Source organism: Eublepharis macularius, chromosome 1 (genome assembly GCF_028583425.1).
Source record: "Eublepharis macularius isolate TG4126 chromosome 1, MPM_Emac_v1.0, whole genome shotgun sequence".
In the NCBI taxonomy this organism is placed as follows: Eukaryota; Metazoa; Chordata; class Lepidosauria; order Squamata; family Eublepharidae; genus Eublepharis; species Eublepharis macularius.
Window position 1 is genome coordinate 55,789,788 of NC_072790.1, and position 17,293 is coordinate 55,807,080.

Here is a 17,293-nt window from a genome sequence, read left to right on the forward strand (position 1 = left end):
CTGGCTGCTATGGTGCATGCCTTGGTTACATCTAGATTAGATTACTACAATGTGCTCTCTCTGGGGCTTCCCTTGAAAAGTGTTCAGAAGTGTCATTTGGTGCAGAATGCTGCAGCAAGGATGATGACTGGGGTGGGTCGTAGGGACCATATCAGTCCAGTCTTGGTCAATCTACAGTGTCTCCAATTTTGTTTCTGGGCATAATTCAAGGTGCTAGTGTTGTTGCTCTTCAAAGCCCTATATGATTTGGGACCAACGGACCTGAAAAACTGCCTACTCTCTTATGAACCGACTTGAACACTATAGTCATCTTTAGAAGCCCTGCTTGGGTGCTACTGCTTTATGAGATTAGATGGGTGGCAACCCAGGAGAGGGCTTTTTGGTCATGGCACCAACTCTCTCTCCACGGCGATTCATCTGTCCCTCTCCATTGCCGTCTTCTACCAGAAGGTGTAGACTTTTTTGGTTTGTTTGGCTTTCCTCAGTGATCTCACCTTCATGCTCAATGTTTTAATTCTTTTAAATGATCTAATTGATGTTTTTCTACTTTTGTATGTTTTTTTAGTTCTGGTTTTAACTCTTTTAACAGTGTGTTGTTGTTGTTTTGGTTGGTTTTAATTGTTTTAAAATATGATTTTATTATGTATGTTTTAATTTGTTAGCCATCTTGGTGGCACTTATGAGGGCAGAAAAGTGGGATATAAATTCTGTTAAATAAATAAATATCTATATTTCTCCTTTTGGTTCTTTTTAGCATTTCTTTTTCTTTAAAACTGATGTGTAGGGGGAGTAGGGGAGATGCTGCTCAAGCAGAGTCTTCCTTAGGACCTAGTCTACCATATGAAAGCCAAAGTTGTGCAACAGTCTAATTTTTATCAGGCATGAATCCAGTTCTACATTAGACACAAGGCATAACATTCTCTCAGCTCCCTTCTTTCAAATTTCTATGGTGTATATATTCAAATAAGCAGATCAGATTTGTTTTATTGTATATGGCCATTGTCACAATGTCAAAACACTCTCAAACATCAGTATAATACATTATCAAAATAATCAGGTAATCAAACACTTCAAAACCACATAAAACGCCCTACTAAAAAACCTTTAAAATTAATAAAACCTTGTAAAAGCAATCACAGCAAATCAATGGCTGATTCCTTTGCTCTGATCTTCCTAGCAGCTAAAGCAAAAAGCGCCAATCTTAGTGAAATAAAAGAATCCTTGTCGGAGAGCATCGTAACAATCTTATTAGAGTCAGACAGGGGATATAGAGCAAAAAAGATCTTAGCCAGGAATTTATTCCTAGGTTCTGCGTATAGAGGGCAAGCCAGGATATAATGAGGGAGGTCCTCCACTGAATGACCGCATATACAGATGTGTTGGTCAACTGGCGTCTTTTTATATCGACCCACTAGCATCTCCATAGGCATTGTTTGAAAGCGCAATGAAGTAAAGGTCCTCCTAAGATTATACACAGTTATGTTAGTTAAGTAGGAGGCCTTACAATGATCTTTTTTAATCATATTAAACCAGGGGGCAAACCTTTATTTATTTATTTATTTATTCAATTTATATACCGCCCATCCCAGGGGCTCTGGGCGGTGAACAGTTAAAATTGATAAAAACAAAAACTAAAATCAATATACAAATAATAAAACAAATTAACAAGGTGCAGTGGTGGGGAGAACCTTCCCCACCCCAAAGGTGGGAGGCCGACATGGCACCGCCCCCTTCAATCACCAAACGCCTGGCGGAACAGCTCTGTCTTACAGGCCCGGCGGAACGATAATATGTCCCGCTGGGCCCGGGTTTCCATTGACAGAGCATTCCACCAGGCTGGGGCCAGGACTGAAAAAGCCCTGGCCCTGGTTGAAGCGAGGCGGGCTTCCTTAGGGCCGAGGACCACAAGTAAATATTTATTCGCTGATCGGAGCGATCTCCGGGGAACGTACAGGGAGAGGCGGTCCCGAAGATATGCCGGTCCCAACCCACTCAGGGCTTTAAAGGTAAGAACCAACACTTTGAACCTGATTCGGAATTCAACTGGAAGCCAGTGCAGCTGGCGCAGGACAGGTGTGATGTGTGACTGGTAAGGTATACCAGTCAGGACCCGTGCCGCCGCATTCTGGACCAGTTGTAGTTTCCGGACCAGGCCCAGGGGTAGCCCAGCATAGAGTGAGTTACAGTAATCTAGCCTGGAGGTGACCGTTGCATGGATCACTGTAGCCAGGTCCTGGGGCGTCAGGTAGGGGGCAAGTTGCCTGATCTGACGAAGATGGAAAAATGCAGACTTGGCAACCGCCGTGACCTGGGCCTCCATCGATAGGGAGGCATCCAGGAACACACCCAGACTCTTTACCACTGGCAAAGTTGCCAGTGGTGTCCCATCCAGGGCAGGGAGCTGGATCCCAACATCTGGCAGCCCCCGTCCCAGCTGCAGGACCTCCGTCTTCACTGGGTTCAATTTCAGCCTGCTCTGTTTCAACCATGCCGTCACAGCCTCCAAAGCTCTGGCCAGATTGTCTGGGGCCGTGTCTGGCCGGCCGTCCATCAACAGAAAAAGTTGGGTGTCATCCGCGTATTGATGACAACCCAGCCCAAACCTCCGCACCAACTGGGCGAGGGGGCGCATATAGATGTTAAATAACATTGGGGAGAGTATCGCCCCTTGGGGAACCCCGCACACCAAAGGGTGACGGGCCGATAGATCTCCCCCGAGCGCCACCCTCTGTCCCCGACCCTGGAGAAAGGAGACCAGCCACTGTAAGACTGTCCCCCTAATCCCCACGTCGGCAAGGCGGCTGGCCAATAAATCATAGTCAACCGTGTCAAACGCTGCTGTGAGATCAAGTAACACAAGCAGCGCTGACCCGCCTCGATCCAGATGCCTGCGAAGGTTGTCTGTGAGGGCAACCAAGGCTGTCTCCGTCCCATGGCCAGGACGGAAGCCAGACTGGAATGGGTCCAGGACTAGAGCATCATTCAGGAATTCCTGCAGTTGTACCGCCACCGGTACACCTTGATTGAGAAATCAGAGAAGCATCAATTAGGGCATCTTTTCTAACGACGCAATCGCGAAGATCAATGCTATTCCCTGAGGGCTGCAATCATCAGGGGTAGTATATCTGGCAATGATGTAGTTAATAAATTGAAGGCAAGCATTATCTTTGTTATTCAGTAGATGGAAACTAAGTTTACTGTATGAGACAGGAGTTTTTAGCTGGTTTCCCCCCCAAAAGGTTATAATCATCATGTTGCACAAAAGTGCGTTCTCCTTTGCCCCTTCAATCTGCTGAGCAAACGAGAGGAGACAGATAAGGGCTGTTGTAACAGAGTATATTTGCAAATATAGGGTACCAGCTACAAAATGAGCTCAGAGTGTACTAGAGAACAAAGGAGCATATGCTACTTTTAAGGGCTCATGACATCATTTTGGAGAAATGAAAGTCACATTCAAAATAAGCATCTGATCTTTTTTACACCTTTAGATTGGCCATTCTCCATTTCTCACTCTCGCGACAGCATCGCACGCACACACACACACCAAAGGGAGGGGGGGAGAACTTACAATTCTTCTTTTGTCTCTACTTCTGCCTCTGCATCACAGGAATGTCCAGTTATCTATCTCCTGAAGGCTAAACTTTTCCCCTCTTCTTTGGTATGTAGGCAGAGAGGCCCTGCGGGGACTAGTTATTTAAGACATGCATAGAGAATACATTTTGCGTCTCTTACTAGTGTAAATTTACGATTACATGATTGATTTAAGGTTTTTACTAAAATTTGCTAATCCCACAATCAGGTGGGCTCAAGCCCTCACTGAAGGGAGTCCCAACTCAGCTCGTAAATGGGCAGCTGGTGTCCCTTTGGGGAGTGCCAGAATTCACCTCATAAAGAGGTTTTGGATTCTTTCTGACTTTAGAAGTAATTGTTCTTTCCACCCCCAGATCTCAATACCATACAGCAATTGGGAGATAATTTTACTAACAAAAAATTTCAACGGTGGGTCTATGAGGAGACCTCCCCTGGTGTAATAAAATCTCATTACAACTCCCATTGTCTTAAGGGCTAATGCTTTAGCTGATTCTAGATGAACATCCCACTTGAGGGTTTCGCTAAAAGTTAAACCTAGGTATTTATATGATTTACGTTGGTCTATTGGAGTCCCTTGTATGCTCCATTTAAACACTTTTGGCCGTTTCTGAAAAACCATAACTTTGGTTTTAGAGTAATTAATTATAAGTTTTTCTTCCTTACAATATTCACCTAGACTGTGCAAAAGCCTCTTCAGTCCCATTCTGGTTAAAGAGATCAAAACCATATCATCTGCATATAGTAAAATTGATATTTTTTGCTGATCTAAGGAGGGAGTAGTAAATTCAGGGCCTGACATTCTCTGAACAATGTTATTAATACATAAATTAAAAAGTAGGGGGGCTAAAACGCACCCTTGCTTCACTCCCTTGCTGACAGGGATATCCCGCATTAGTGAGCCAAAGTGTCCACTTTGATTTTAGCAAATGTCTGTGTATAACTCCTGAATTAAGAACAATAGTCTCTTGTCAATATTAGTCTTCTCAAGCTTGTCCCATAAATGGGGTCCTATCAATGGAATTGAAGGCTGAAGCTAAATCAACAAAAACCGCATACAAGGCTTTAGTTGGACCATTCATGCTGGAATGGGCTAACTGGTAAAGTGTTTGACAGTGGTCCACTGTACTTTGGCCTCTTCTAAATCCAGCTTGGTGGGGATATAAAATATGGTTATCATTTGCCCGGTCTTCTAATTTTTGAAGCAAATAAAGTTTTGATGTGGTATCAAGGAGACTTACGGGACGATAATTATGCAGATTGGTTTTGTTTCCTTTTTTGTGGCTGGGGATCACTATGCTAGTTTTCCAACCTATGGGAAATTTGCCTGAGCTGTTAATTTGAGAGAATATATTCAATAAGCGTTACAGCCTTATTTAGAGTGTTAATGACTGCATATTTTTATTATGCTATCATACTACTATGTTGTTAGTCTCTCTTAATCAACAGCTGCAACCAGTGTGCTGCATGACCATCAGTCTTGTTTAAATTCCAGTTTCCAGCCCTTGACAGACCAGTTATATATCCAGACCAGAGCTGATGTACCACAGAGAGATCCTTTAAAAAGGCTTCAGATGACTTATACTAAGTGAACCAAGCAAAACATTTCCAAGGTCATTATCAAAGGTGCCCTCAGGGAAAATTCAGATATTGCAAATGCAGCAATCAGTCAGACTGTCTCATCAACCTTTAGAATGGTTTGTGTTGATGCATGAAGGCCAAATAGCTACAGACTCACTAGGGATGCTTGCAAAATTCAGTCCTTCCAAATTTATTTCCAGATTTTGTGCTTCTGAATTATCTACAGTTGCCAGGTCCTGTTACCTTCCCGGTGGGAGGGCCTGGGACTTACCTTCCTGCTGCCCTGGTATGCACCTCACACCCATGCTTTGCACGCATGCAGTTCTGCACTGGTGTGATGACATCATCATGCAAAGGTTGGGGAGCATGCGGGCATTTCACAGTGGGCCAAAATTGGCCCGCTGTGAAATGCACACATGCTTCTGAGGTGGTGCAATGATGCGAGTGACATCTTTGTACCAGCTCCAGGAGTGAGCCTGGGTGACCCATTCCCCGCCTTTTCCCCCACCAGCCAGATAAGTGGTAACTAGAAGGCAAAAGGTGGGAATGGGGGATCCCTAGAATTATCTATTTTGGTCACTGGTGAATTAGAAATCCGCCATTGTTCGAGACACAATTCCCACACTGCATAACATTACTGACCATGCAATTTATACTTGCTTCAGCTTCCCATTATTTCACAGTTACTATTAGAGTTATACATAACTTTGGTCTCTGGTATTTTGTGCTTGGCTCTGCCCGCTGTGGCAGCCATTTTTTGCTTGGCTCCATATCTCATGGCAACCATTTTGTGGCTATGCCCATCACCTTTCGACAGAATTCCAAAGATGCTTGCCGGTTCAAAAAGATTGGGGACCCTAGCTCAAAAGGAATAACACTTTTTAAAAGGATGTAATACACACCCTTCCCTTGCAAGGTGACCCTCCCTTTGCTACCCACCCACTCTAATTCAAAATGTTGTACCATCTGTAGTCTGGCCTCCTCTGAATTTGCCCTCTCACTATAACCACAAACACAATTCGTGAAATCTTACTAAATATATCATAACCAAATAATAAACATAATACACAGAATCATTTACTCGAGAGTCAGAAAAGCAATTATTCATATATATTCACAAAATTTTGGATGAACAAGCAAAGTACTCTATAACTGAATCAACAAGGATTTGCTCTCTTAAAGTGGCATATACCATAGAACCATTATTACATAAGGGCAATTCCGCATGTCCCGGCATAGTGCTATACTCACAGTCTGAGAGCATCTTCCTGGCATGATTTCTGATATTATTGCACCACGATGCTGCTCTCAAGGTGCAATGACTAGAGGTGGGCACGATCCAAAAAAAATTACCGATCAAGCTGATCGTGGATCCGTGTTGGCGACGAACCCAAATCACCGATCCACACCGATCAACTCCCGTTTCCGATCCGTGGATCGGGGAGGCCAAAGCGGAGGGGCGCCCCGCTGTTCCCAGCTATGTGGGAAGGTGGGTGGTGGCAGCGACCGCCAGGCCCGGCGGGCATGGGGAGGCGGTGACGAGCCGCCTCCCCTCAGGGAGGGGACATTCACACACACACACACACACACTTAGAGCAGAGGGGGAAAAACGTTTTTAACCCGTCCCTGCCTCTCCAAATAGAGAGAGAGAGGCACCCCATCAACATGGTTCAGCCAGCTTTTAAAAAAAAGCAGGGACAGAATCCTCCATTCCTCCTCACAAGTCTGGCAAGCAGCCAGACTTCCAAAAGCATATTTTAAACACACACAGCCGTGAATGAGGTTTTCCCACAAAATACAGTGTTTTAAAAGCAGGTTAAAAACAGAGAGTGACAGACAGAAAAACAGCCATTCCTCCTACAAAGCCCCATTTTTTTAAAAAGCAAAAAAGTTTGGAGTGCCCATGGCTACAGAACACCCCCTTCCCCCTCCCTCCCCTGGGTCTCTTCTCCCAACCGGTGAGTGCGTTGCTGTGCCGTGGTTGGAAGGAAGCCCTGCTGATCAAGGAAAGCTGGGCTTCCATTTGGGTTTCCAGGGCGACAGAAGGAGGGGAAACACAGCTCAGGCATTCCCCTGGCTCCGTTGCCAGGGCAACAGATTGCTGGTACCAGAGTGTCTGGATCACAATCAGATACCGATCGACCTGATCAAGCCCTGAACAAGTGCGCCCCCCCCCCACTGCTGGATCTGTTGCCGTGGACGGCACCGATCAGCCGGGTCCTGATGGCGTGAACGCCATTATCGGGGGTATTTTCCTATCGTAATGCCGATCGTGCCCATCTCTAGCAATGACATCAGAAATCGCGCCAGGAAGATGCTCTCAGTCCATGAGTATAGCGCTATGCCGGAACATGTGGAATTGCCCTAAGTCTCAAATAACAGTTAATTGCTGTTCCTACAGTGCATGTGCTTCAGTTCTCATTAAACATAATAAACATGAGCTATTGCACAGTTCCATAAGAATTCAATTCATATTGCTCCAACAATAATAAAGTGCTGAGTCAGTTCATAAAGGGTCCAAGGCAATAAATCTTAAGGTCCATGTACATTCAGTCCTTATTGAATAGATTCATCAACTACTCAATTCTTAAGGTGTCAGATAGTTATACAAGCAGATTTAGGAAGAGCTGTGATCAAATCCTGTTCTACGGGTCATTTAGAGCCTTTAAATCCCATTTCAGCATAAATCTTTTTCAAGAAATCACAGACTATAACCTGCACAATCATTCAGGTATGTTGGTGTGTTCAATCCTCAGCTAGTGATGTGTATAACCAGCCCTCTCTGCCTCTTATCCCTTTCCAAGCATCAAAACTTATCTTCGAAAGAGAAAGGGGGGTATGTGCAGATGGTGATAGCAGAGTTTCCTATGTGCAGGAAAAGCCCCTTCCTATACACTGCAGGAGAACTGTAAATCACATAAGCCCTGGGAGAAAATGATGGTCAGGAACGATCACTGAAACTTCATGAGAGGCCCAGGAGAAGTTCCTGCTGTGCCTATCAACCCCTTATGTTGCTATGCCCTTCCTCTTTCAAAGGAACAAGTAGGTTTTATTGCTTGAGGTAACGGTAAGGGAATGGGTGTACTTTACCCCCCCCCAAATATTCTTTCCTTTGAATGCTCACAAAACTCCTTGAGATATTGCCAGTAAGTCACACACACACACACAAAAACCATACGTTTTTTGGGGCGAGTGAGGAGGACACTTTGTACATCACTTCCTGTAAGCCAAATCTCAAATTGCCATGAAGCTTATGGGGTAACCTTGGGCCAGTCACTCTTTCTCAGCCTAACCTACCTTACAGGGTTGTTATCAGAACAGAATGCAAGAGAAGAGAGAACAAGCCATGTCACCCTGAATTCCCCAGAGGAAGCATGGAGTAAAAATACAACAAATAGATATATATGCCATGTACATAGGCTCACTGTCCACCTGCTTGGGGCATGGATCCCACTGCCAACTGGGGCTTCCTTCCTACAGCTACTCAGCTGGCGGGGGGTGGGAGGAGAGATTGTCAGCATACTGATGCACTGACATCACTCCCTGTGTGCCCAGAAGTGATGTCAGTATATTGCAGGCAGATGCTGGCATGTTCTAGCATTTGGGTGCATGGATACATGGAGAGTGATGTCAGCACGTTGCTGGCAAGGTGAGCCCCTCCATGACCCTATAAGTCCCCCCCCTCCATACAGAAAGGATCTGGCAACCCTGCATGTGCATAAGCAAATATGCACATTAAAATCCAATGCCTAATAAACATCTCTTCATAATTTATGTCATCTGTTCTTTGATGAGGACATGTATTCATGTGGAGTACTGTACACTAAAAAATAAAATAAAATACATCCCCACTCTTCAGTATACATGCATGGGTCACTTAGAATGAAAATAAAAGCTAATGCAAATTAATGGAGGCAATCTGAGCATGCACCAATTTTGAAACAAATAAAATTCTAAACAAATTCAGAAGACAGATGGAGCAGATGCAGGGAAGAGCCGATGCATGGAAGAATAATGAAGCAGAACTGGAAAAGCTGGCTTATCTCCAATATTCCCTGAATTTGCTACACCCTTCTGTGTTCTTCTAGAAGGTGTCACAGTTCCCTGAGGGCTCCAATGTATATGGACCTGCTATAGACTGTGTGTCTGCTTCTTGTTTTTTACAGAAGTTTTTAACCAAAGGAGATGTTGATCAGACACCTGATTCCTCATCTTGGCTTTCTATAAACCTGTTAAAGACAGTGCTAAAAGTAAGCCTGCTTGATCAGAGGGTAAATCAATTTCAGACTCAGCTTCTATGATCATAATCATGTTGATTTCGTGCATCTTGCTGAAAATAATACACTGGAAAATGTATTACTTATTTCCTGTATACTTTCCTGGAAAAGTATACGTATCCTGTATACTTATCCTGTATACTTATTTCCATTTTTCTCTGAAATGGTAATAAGATGGAACTACAACATACCACAACTTTTGTTAGAACATACCAAGTATCATCAGTTGAAATGTAGGTATTATTTTTATATCCAATGTCTTATGCGACTACTAAGTTTGAAGAGCTATGTGTAACCCCCAGAGTCAAGAGGACCAGGTTCAATGTTTACCAATTCAAAATATAAATGCAATTTATTGAAACACAACTATGAAACATTCCCAAAGTTATCAATACTGGGTCAGTAACCAGTGACCCAGCACAAAGTCCTACTCACAATCCCTTGGTAAAGTACGCAGACAGTTCTGTGGATTTGGCCAGAGGCTATGCCTGGAACAGTGTCCAAAATATCCATAAGGCCTTGCCACAGCAGGACTCTGTTTGTGAAGATGCTATCTGAATCCTGGAGCTTGCTTGATGCCCTAGGAGCAGTTCCCCTTTTCTCCTAGCAAGATGAAGTGGGGCAGCTCTCTTCTGTCCCTCCCTCCAGTCTTTCCAGCTAGCCTACTCCTGTATTATACCACCCCACCTAGTCATGGTGACCTCTTTTTTATATACATGCCCCATGGGCCTTTGCTAAACATGCAAATTAAACAACCCTAGCTACAGCTCAGTTATCTGCTAGGCTGGCCTATCTATGTATCTGCAGTCTATTAATCAGGCCTAGGTCCTATGCCCCAAACCCTTTTTCCAGTACAGGCTCACACATGCAAAAACATTGCTACAAGCATAATTGTGACAGGGTTACTTTGTGAATAACTGTGTCCAACTACCCTCAAGTGCATACATTTATCCTAAGAATATGCAGGTACACCCCATTTTGACTTCTTTGTGTTTTTATGTCTTTTATGTGACTTTTTTGTTTTATTCAATTTTCCCTGGGAGGGAAGGCCGGAAAACTGAAAAGGGGGGGCAGATAAAGCTAAATTGGATGGGGGTGGAAAGGAGAAAAGGGAGCAGGAAAAGCAGAGACCCTATGAGGGCTTTCAGGAAAAAGAAACAGGAAATAGTGGGAAATAAGATGTCCCCCCACCAAGGCCTTGTGGGTCCCCCACTTGTAGATATATATTTCTTGGGTATTTTCTGTGTCGATTGTGGTGCTGTGGAATAGGCTGACAGAGGCTGTGTATTTTGCTTCAAATCTCCCAGAATTCAGAAAAAGCTTGGTGGTTCTGCTGAGATTTGAATGATGTGAACTCAGGACTGGTGCCTGCTTGCATATCTGACAGGAAGGTTGGTTTCCTTGTCATCTTTGTGATGTTTCAGCTCATTTTAGTCAGTTGTTTTTTATTAAGATTCTTGGGTTTTTTAAAGCTGCCTTGGATCCCTTTAGGGAGAAAGACAAGTTAGAAGCTTTTAAAAACAAACTTTAAAAAGTGTTTAGATAACAAGCAAAGTATATATTTAAGCTTCACCATGTTTTAGCCAGGTCTAGTGATGACTGGCCCAGGTAGCCCAGTCTCTCCAGATCCTGGAAGCTAAGCAGGGTCAGCCTGGTCAGTATTTGGATAAGAGAACACCAAGGAAGGTCAGGGTCAGTACGCAGAGGCAGGCAGGATAAATTATGAATTGATTTAATCCTCCTGCAGCCACCACATGATATTCTTCTTCCACTAGCTATTCTTCAGCTCCCACCTCTTCATTTGTGCTCTATACTGCTGATGGCTCTAGCCTTGCACCCCAAAGTCCAGCCCTTAATGGTATCTCTGGCGGCAGGCTCACTTGGGGTGTGCATCTGCATGCTATATTTTGAATTAACCGTCGCTACACCCTGATCTAACACTGGAGCTTGCATACTTAAAGAATATTTCTGTTACAGGACACAATGGCATAGTCTTCTTGACCATCCTTTTGGCCACCTTTAGTGAATTGAGATCACTACTTTTATATTGGGAGAAAATACATTTATCCCACAGTGACATGACAAGTCACCAGTAGAATCTGTGATCTCTGTGTCTGCGGGGAAATATCTACTATTTTGAAGTTATAGCAAATACCACTGATTCCAATTTGCTGCTATGGACTAACGTGGCTACCTCTCTGGATTTTCATGTGATACTGTAATAGATATTGTTTAATGTTAGAGTTAAATGCATACAGGACAGGTGAAGGTCTTGCACTAGTGGGTAGCAAAAGGGAAACATGTTGTTCTTTGGTGTATTGTTTTTGCAACTGATGAATAGCTCAATGTAATCCCTTAATGTTTCCATAGGTGCATATGTAACACATCCATGCAGCTCTTAAGATGGCGAGTTTCTAAAATTAGATGTGAATTGGATTTAATGACATAACAAAAAATGACCAAGAAAACTGGAAGTGTAATATGTTACTATACCTAATGAAAACAATCTCAGCTTTAATTGTGTAATTAAAGGTACTCTTCTGGTAACAAACAGATAATTATCTTTTAATGACCCCATAAATCTAGCCTAATTTAACTGCTATTAATATCTCACTTGAATTTATAGAGCCTGTTATTGAGAGTTTTTATTTTGTTTTGTTTTCCCAGAGAGATGATTGAATATCTTTTTTTAAAAAAGTATATTGCTACTTTATTTACTGCTCAAATTTAACATTTGCTGTACCAGCAGTAATGCGGTAGAGATGATGTGCTGTATCTGCTAGTGAACCAAACCTACAATGGTGTAACCAATCCAGCTGATCTGAAATGTGTTTTCCACCAGAAGAAGTGAGAAATATTTGCCAGATTCCACTTTCCCCTGCAGACCCCCCCCCCCCCCTGTTCCTGAGGTTTCATTATTTCCCAGAATCAGCATTTTGGAGGTTCATTGGGCTACTGCAGCTGGCAGGAAAGTTCTATTCTATTAGCAGAAGTACTTTCTATCAGCCAAAATGACCTTCAGTTTCAGCCCAATATCACTACTTTTAGAATTCATGAGCTAGTGATTTAGTTGACATAGTTTTAATAGAATAGGTAGTCTTCAATTGACATGAGGTCTATGAATTTGGCTATTAGCCATGATAGCTAAATAAGGAATTTCCATGTGCAGAGATGACATTCGTCTTTTTACTTGATGCTGGAGACTACAACTAGGGGTGGTAACTTTCATGACCCCGTCCCCCTTCCAGGGTAAGCTTGCGAGGGGCATCTATATAGCTGAAAAGACTTTTACTGTGCAGCATTACTATGCAGAACTACTCCAGTCTAAGCCCATTGAAGTCAATGGGTTTAGACTGGAGTAACTCTGCATAAGATTGCAGTGTTAGTTTTTCCCCACAAAGGGTATTAATTACTTGTCAGCTTCCGAAATAGCTTACACTAACAAATCCAAAACACATATATGGAATAATGTATTGGGATGTTCTGATCCCATCAGTTGATGATATAGTTCAGGTTTATTTATTATTTGTACCCCACTTGTTTTCTCAATAGGAACCCAGAGTGGCTTACATAATTGTTCTCCCCTCCTCCATTTTTTTTCTTCACAACAATAACCCTGAGAAGTAGATGGGGCTAAGTGAGTGACTGGTCCAAGCTCACCCAGCCAGACTCCAGTGGAGAGTATGAATGCAAATCTGGGTCTCCCAGATCCCAGTCCAACATTCTAACCACTACACCACACTGGCTCTTATACCATCCTTGTTCTGTACCCATCCTACTTACAGAGGTAAAAAGGGTCCCAATCCAAAAGGAAGGAAGGAGGGAAGAAGAAGAAGCAAGCCAGAACCACAGCTCTGTTGGGCCCTGCACCTGGCTTATGCTGGATGGGGAGACACCTTTCCCAGCCATTGCCCGGGAAATCAGTAGAATCAAAGGAAAACAAGATGCTTGCTGAATTTCTGATGGTAAATATCTGAACGTAAAAAAATAACATGGTTTTTGGGGGAAAGGTTTTTGAAATTCCCAAGCATCCCAGATTTGTGTTACCATTCCAGAAAAACAGTATCAACCCAAAGCTGATAGAGCTCAAAATTCCCAACAGCTTGGGATTTTGTAATGCACACCCATAGAATATTCCACAAACTGTATTCAATTGGTCTCCTAATCCAGAAACTCCATGATTACATTATTTTCTTCAAAATTATTCAAGAGTGTGTGTGTGTGTGTGTGTGTGTGTGTGTGCGCGCGCGCGCGCGCATACTTGTTGAGAACTGATAAAATTACCAGCGGCTTTTTTGTTATAGCATACTAATATTAATGTTTCTAAAGCATTTATGAGTGTGTAGAGAATTGTAACACTTTTATTTTATACAGGCTACTTTACAGTTTGTTCTACCATTAGGTGATTGTACAATAATATGCAACAGTGGAAAACATCAGCAGGGGCATATAATTTAGTATTTGATGTGCCCCAAACGGGGAGGCAGTTAAAAGAACATGATTAGTACAAGCCATGAAAATGAGATCAGCAACAGTACTCTGAAATAGACCTGCAGGGAAGTGATATTTGTGCCAATGAAATTACAGGAAAGATACATTAGTCAAGATTGCTACAGATATAACACAGCCACCTCAGTGTCTGCTCTATATGAGAATTCATATTAAGAAGTTTAGGGACATAAATTTAAACATTCACATGTAAAGAACATCAAATTTGAAACCAATGCATTAAAAACCATGTTTACATTGATCCATAGAAGTTCCTGCAATCAATCACAGCTAACTTACTCAGTTGAAAGGTTCGTTGGCTCCAAAAGAAGAGCTTTGCCAAAATGTTTGGTACCAAATGAATATACAAAACATACTAAGTAACTATTCTACAAATAAATATCTGAGAGGAAATAAAATCTGTTCACAAGGACAAGCAAAGAGCAGCTGTTATCATTCTGGGTTTGAAGCTAGGCTGGGATAGTTCAAATGTTGGTGAACTTGATAAGTAGCCTCATAGGCTCCATCTATATATGTCAAAGTCCTCATGTTTGTTGGGGAACTTTGTATCAGACATGCAATGGGTGTTTTGTGCCTCCCCAGATCCATAGCAGCTCTTTTCTGTTTGCAACCACAGCATGCATAGAGGAGCAGCTTTTGCCTCCCTCTCCTGCTATTTTCACATCTGCAAACTGCCCTGTAGAGTTGCTGTTGGCTCCATTGTAAAAATCACTTTACTGACTGGGCTACACATGAGTTCACAACAGAGTGACTCCATGGCATAGTTTACAGATGAGAAAACAGCAGGGAAGAGATGCTAAAACTGATTCTCCCTGCCTGCTTCAGTTACAAAGAGAAAAGGGCCAGTGTGTGTCTGAGAGGCACAAAACTCCCATCACAAAGTTATGCAAAGTATTCATATTGTTCTACAACAAACATGAGGACTCTGTAATGTGTAGATGGTGACTTACGGTGTCCAAACTAATATCAGGTAGAAATAGGGTTGTCAGTTCCCCCAGAGCCCAAACTGGGAGATGGAGGAGGGGCTGGGGGCCCTTGCATTTGGAGGACTTACCTTGCATACGTGCATAGTGCACCCACGCTCTGGGGCACTTCCTTGTCACACTAGAAATGATGTCATTCCCAGGGCGACAAAGAAGTGAAGGCCCTTTTGCAGAGCTGATTTGATAAAAATTGGCTCCCAATCTAGTGTTGGGGGCTGATTTTTATCAAATCAGCTCAGCGTAGGGGGCCTTCCTTGTCACTCCGGGAATGATGTCATTCCTTTGTACACTATGGTAATGTACAGGAGACAATGTGATAAAGTTTGATACAGTTGTTAGAGTGTCTGGGAGATCCAGGTTCAAATCTCCTCTCTGACACAGAAGCTCACTGGATGATGACCTTATACACACTTTCGCAGACTATTGTACCTGTCAGGGTCGTTATGAGGATAAAATGGAGGACAGGCAAAGAATGTAAGCTGATATGGGAAGAAAGGCAGGATATAAATGAAGCAATAAAATAAATATAGGAGAGGAACTGCAAGACGCTGCAAAATACACATGCACAGTGCTCTGCACTAAATTTGGAAATTAAGAATCAATTGAGAATTCGTAATACTTGAGTTGAACTTCAGAAACAAGACAAGAATTGTAAAATCTATGGAGAAACTCGTTTTCCGTAGTTCTGGTTTTGGAACCAGAATGCTGAACTAGATGAATGCTTGATGCTTTTAAAATCCTCTTGTTGGTATAGTCTGATGTTTGCCTTCTCTGGTTCCAATTTTTACTGTGCTCTTTCATATTACCTGATCTGATTTAGAAGAACTCTTCTTATAACCTAAGATACTCAGAGTTGATCTGAATAAACTGGGAATCTGTAGCTAATGTATTGTTTTGGAAATCTCAACTTCTATTAAATAAAAACTAGAAGTAGTACTGAATTCAATGAGATTTTTTCTTTTCTTAGTGAGAAAATAAATTCTCTTGGGAGCTTGGGGAGCAGTCATGTAATACCAGAATTTATTTTGTACAGCCTGATTGTTGTTTAAGTCTTTAAAAAAAATCATGTTCACAGAAACTTACAATAGGAGACATATTCAGAATGCATTTGAAAATTATATTTTCTACTACTTACTTACCCCTGTTTTCTGAACTTCCAAAAAAATTGCTCTTTGAAATGATTTCTCCCATACTCCCAGCTCACTTCCCAGTTCTACATTGAAGTAATGACTCTTGCCGTGACCAACTACAACACTGAAACAATATGGCCTCTGGTCTTCAAGTTCATAATCTTGGTGAATACCTAAATACAGGTTTGCTTGTAGCCAGCAATCATCATTAAGCCAGAGCTGAAAGACACATTTTAGCAGGAGATATTTCATTAGAAATTAATACTGGAAAAAGAATAGTTGCTCTAAATATAATTATCAGGCCTGCCATCTAAATAATTTTTCCCATTAATAATTTGTCTTTTTAATTAATCAATCTATAAATTTATTAATTTAAATTAATTTATATATTGCTGAATTATTACAAATTATCCTATCTTTTTGAAACACAGAAAATGATGGTGCAGTGGAAAAAAGAACTTTATTTCACTCAAAGATTTATTTTGAATGAAATAATTTTTTCCACTGCACCATTATTTTTTTCTTTCTATTTCTTGACTCTGCATTGGGGTGGTCTATTTCTTGACTCTGCATTGGGGTGGCCCTCTTTTCTGCATTCAAGGTGAATACATATATGTAAAGAGCTGTGGAAATGGTTTCAACACATGTCCTCTGTCCTAAAAACAGAATCCTCAAAAATGCAGAAAATATATGTTCTAATATCACCATGTTCTCAGGAGTGTACAAGTAATGTACCATCAAGTTGCTTCTGATTAATTGAGGTGGAGTCAATAAAGGTGAATACCTGAGATGACTGAGGTGGATACCTGAGACTGAACTCCTACTATGGGTATGATCCTTGACCCACACTTAATTGTAAGCATGGAAGCTCCCTTGGGGACAAAGAGCTATTCTATCTACAATGTATTTATTTAAACCGTTGAATGGGAATGTCCACATATATGGAAGCTCAATGTATACACTGCTACACAAAATGAGGCAGATCAGGATGACAAAGGAGTGCTAGACAAGACAGCGTTTCCTGGCCTAAGTGCACCATCAGCTAAATGCAAACAGTAACCTTCTCAAAGACAATGGTTTTGAAGGCAAATTCGATAAAGCTGTTTCAAAAGTGGGTACATGAATAAAACGCAACACTCAAATTATACTATTACTCATAATAATAACCACATGACATGATATAGCTGCACTTATGTATTTGAATTTATGTTGCTACTTTAAACAA

The 17,293-nt window shown here is 42.0% G+C and overlaps 1 protein-coding gene across 1 annotated transcript in view; it reads right to left on the reverse strand.

Annotated features, from left to right (window-relative positions):
* SNTG2 (syntrophin gamma 2) overlaps positions 1-17,293 on the reverse strand; it is a 439,152-nt gene that overhangs the window by 24,233 nt on the left and 397,626 nt on the right. The window contains exon 14 of the mRNA XM_054979235.1: positions 16,078-16,287. Coding sequence (XP_054835210.1) covers positions 16,078-16,287 — 210 coding nt within the window. The remainder of the gene's footprint in view (positions 1-16,077; positions 16,288-17,293) is intronic.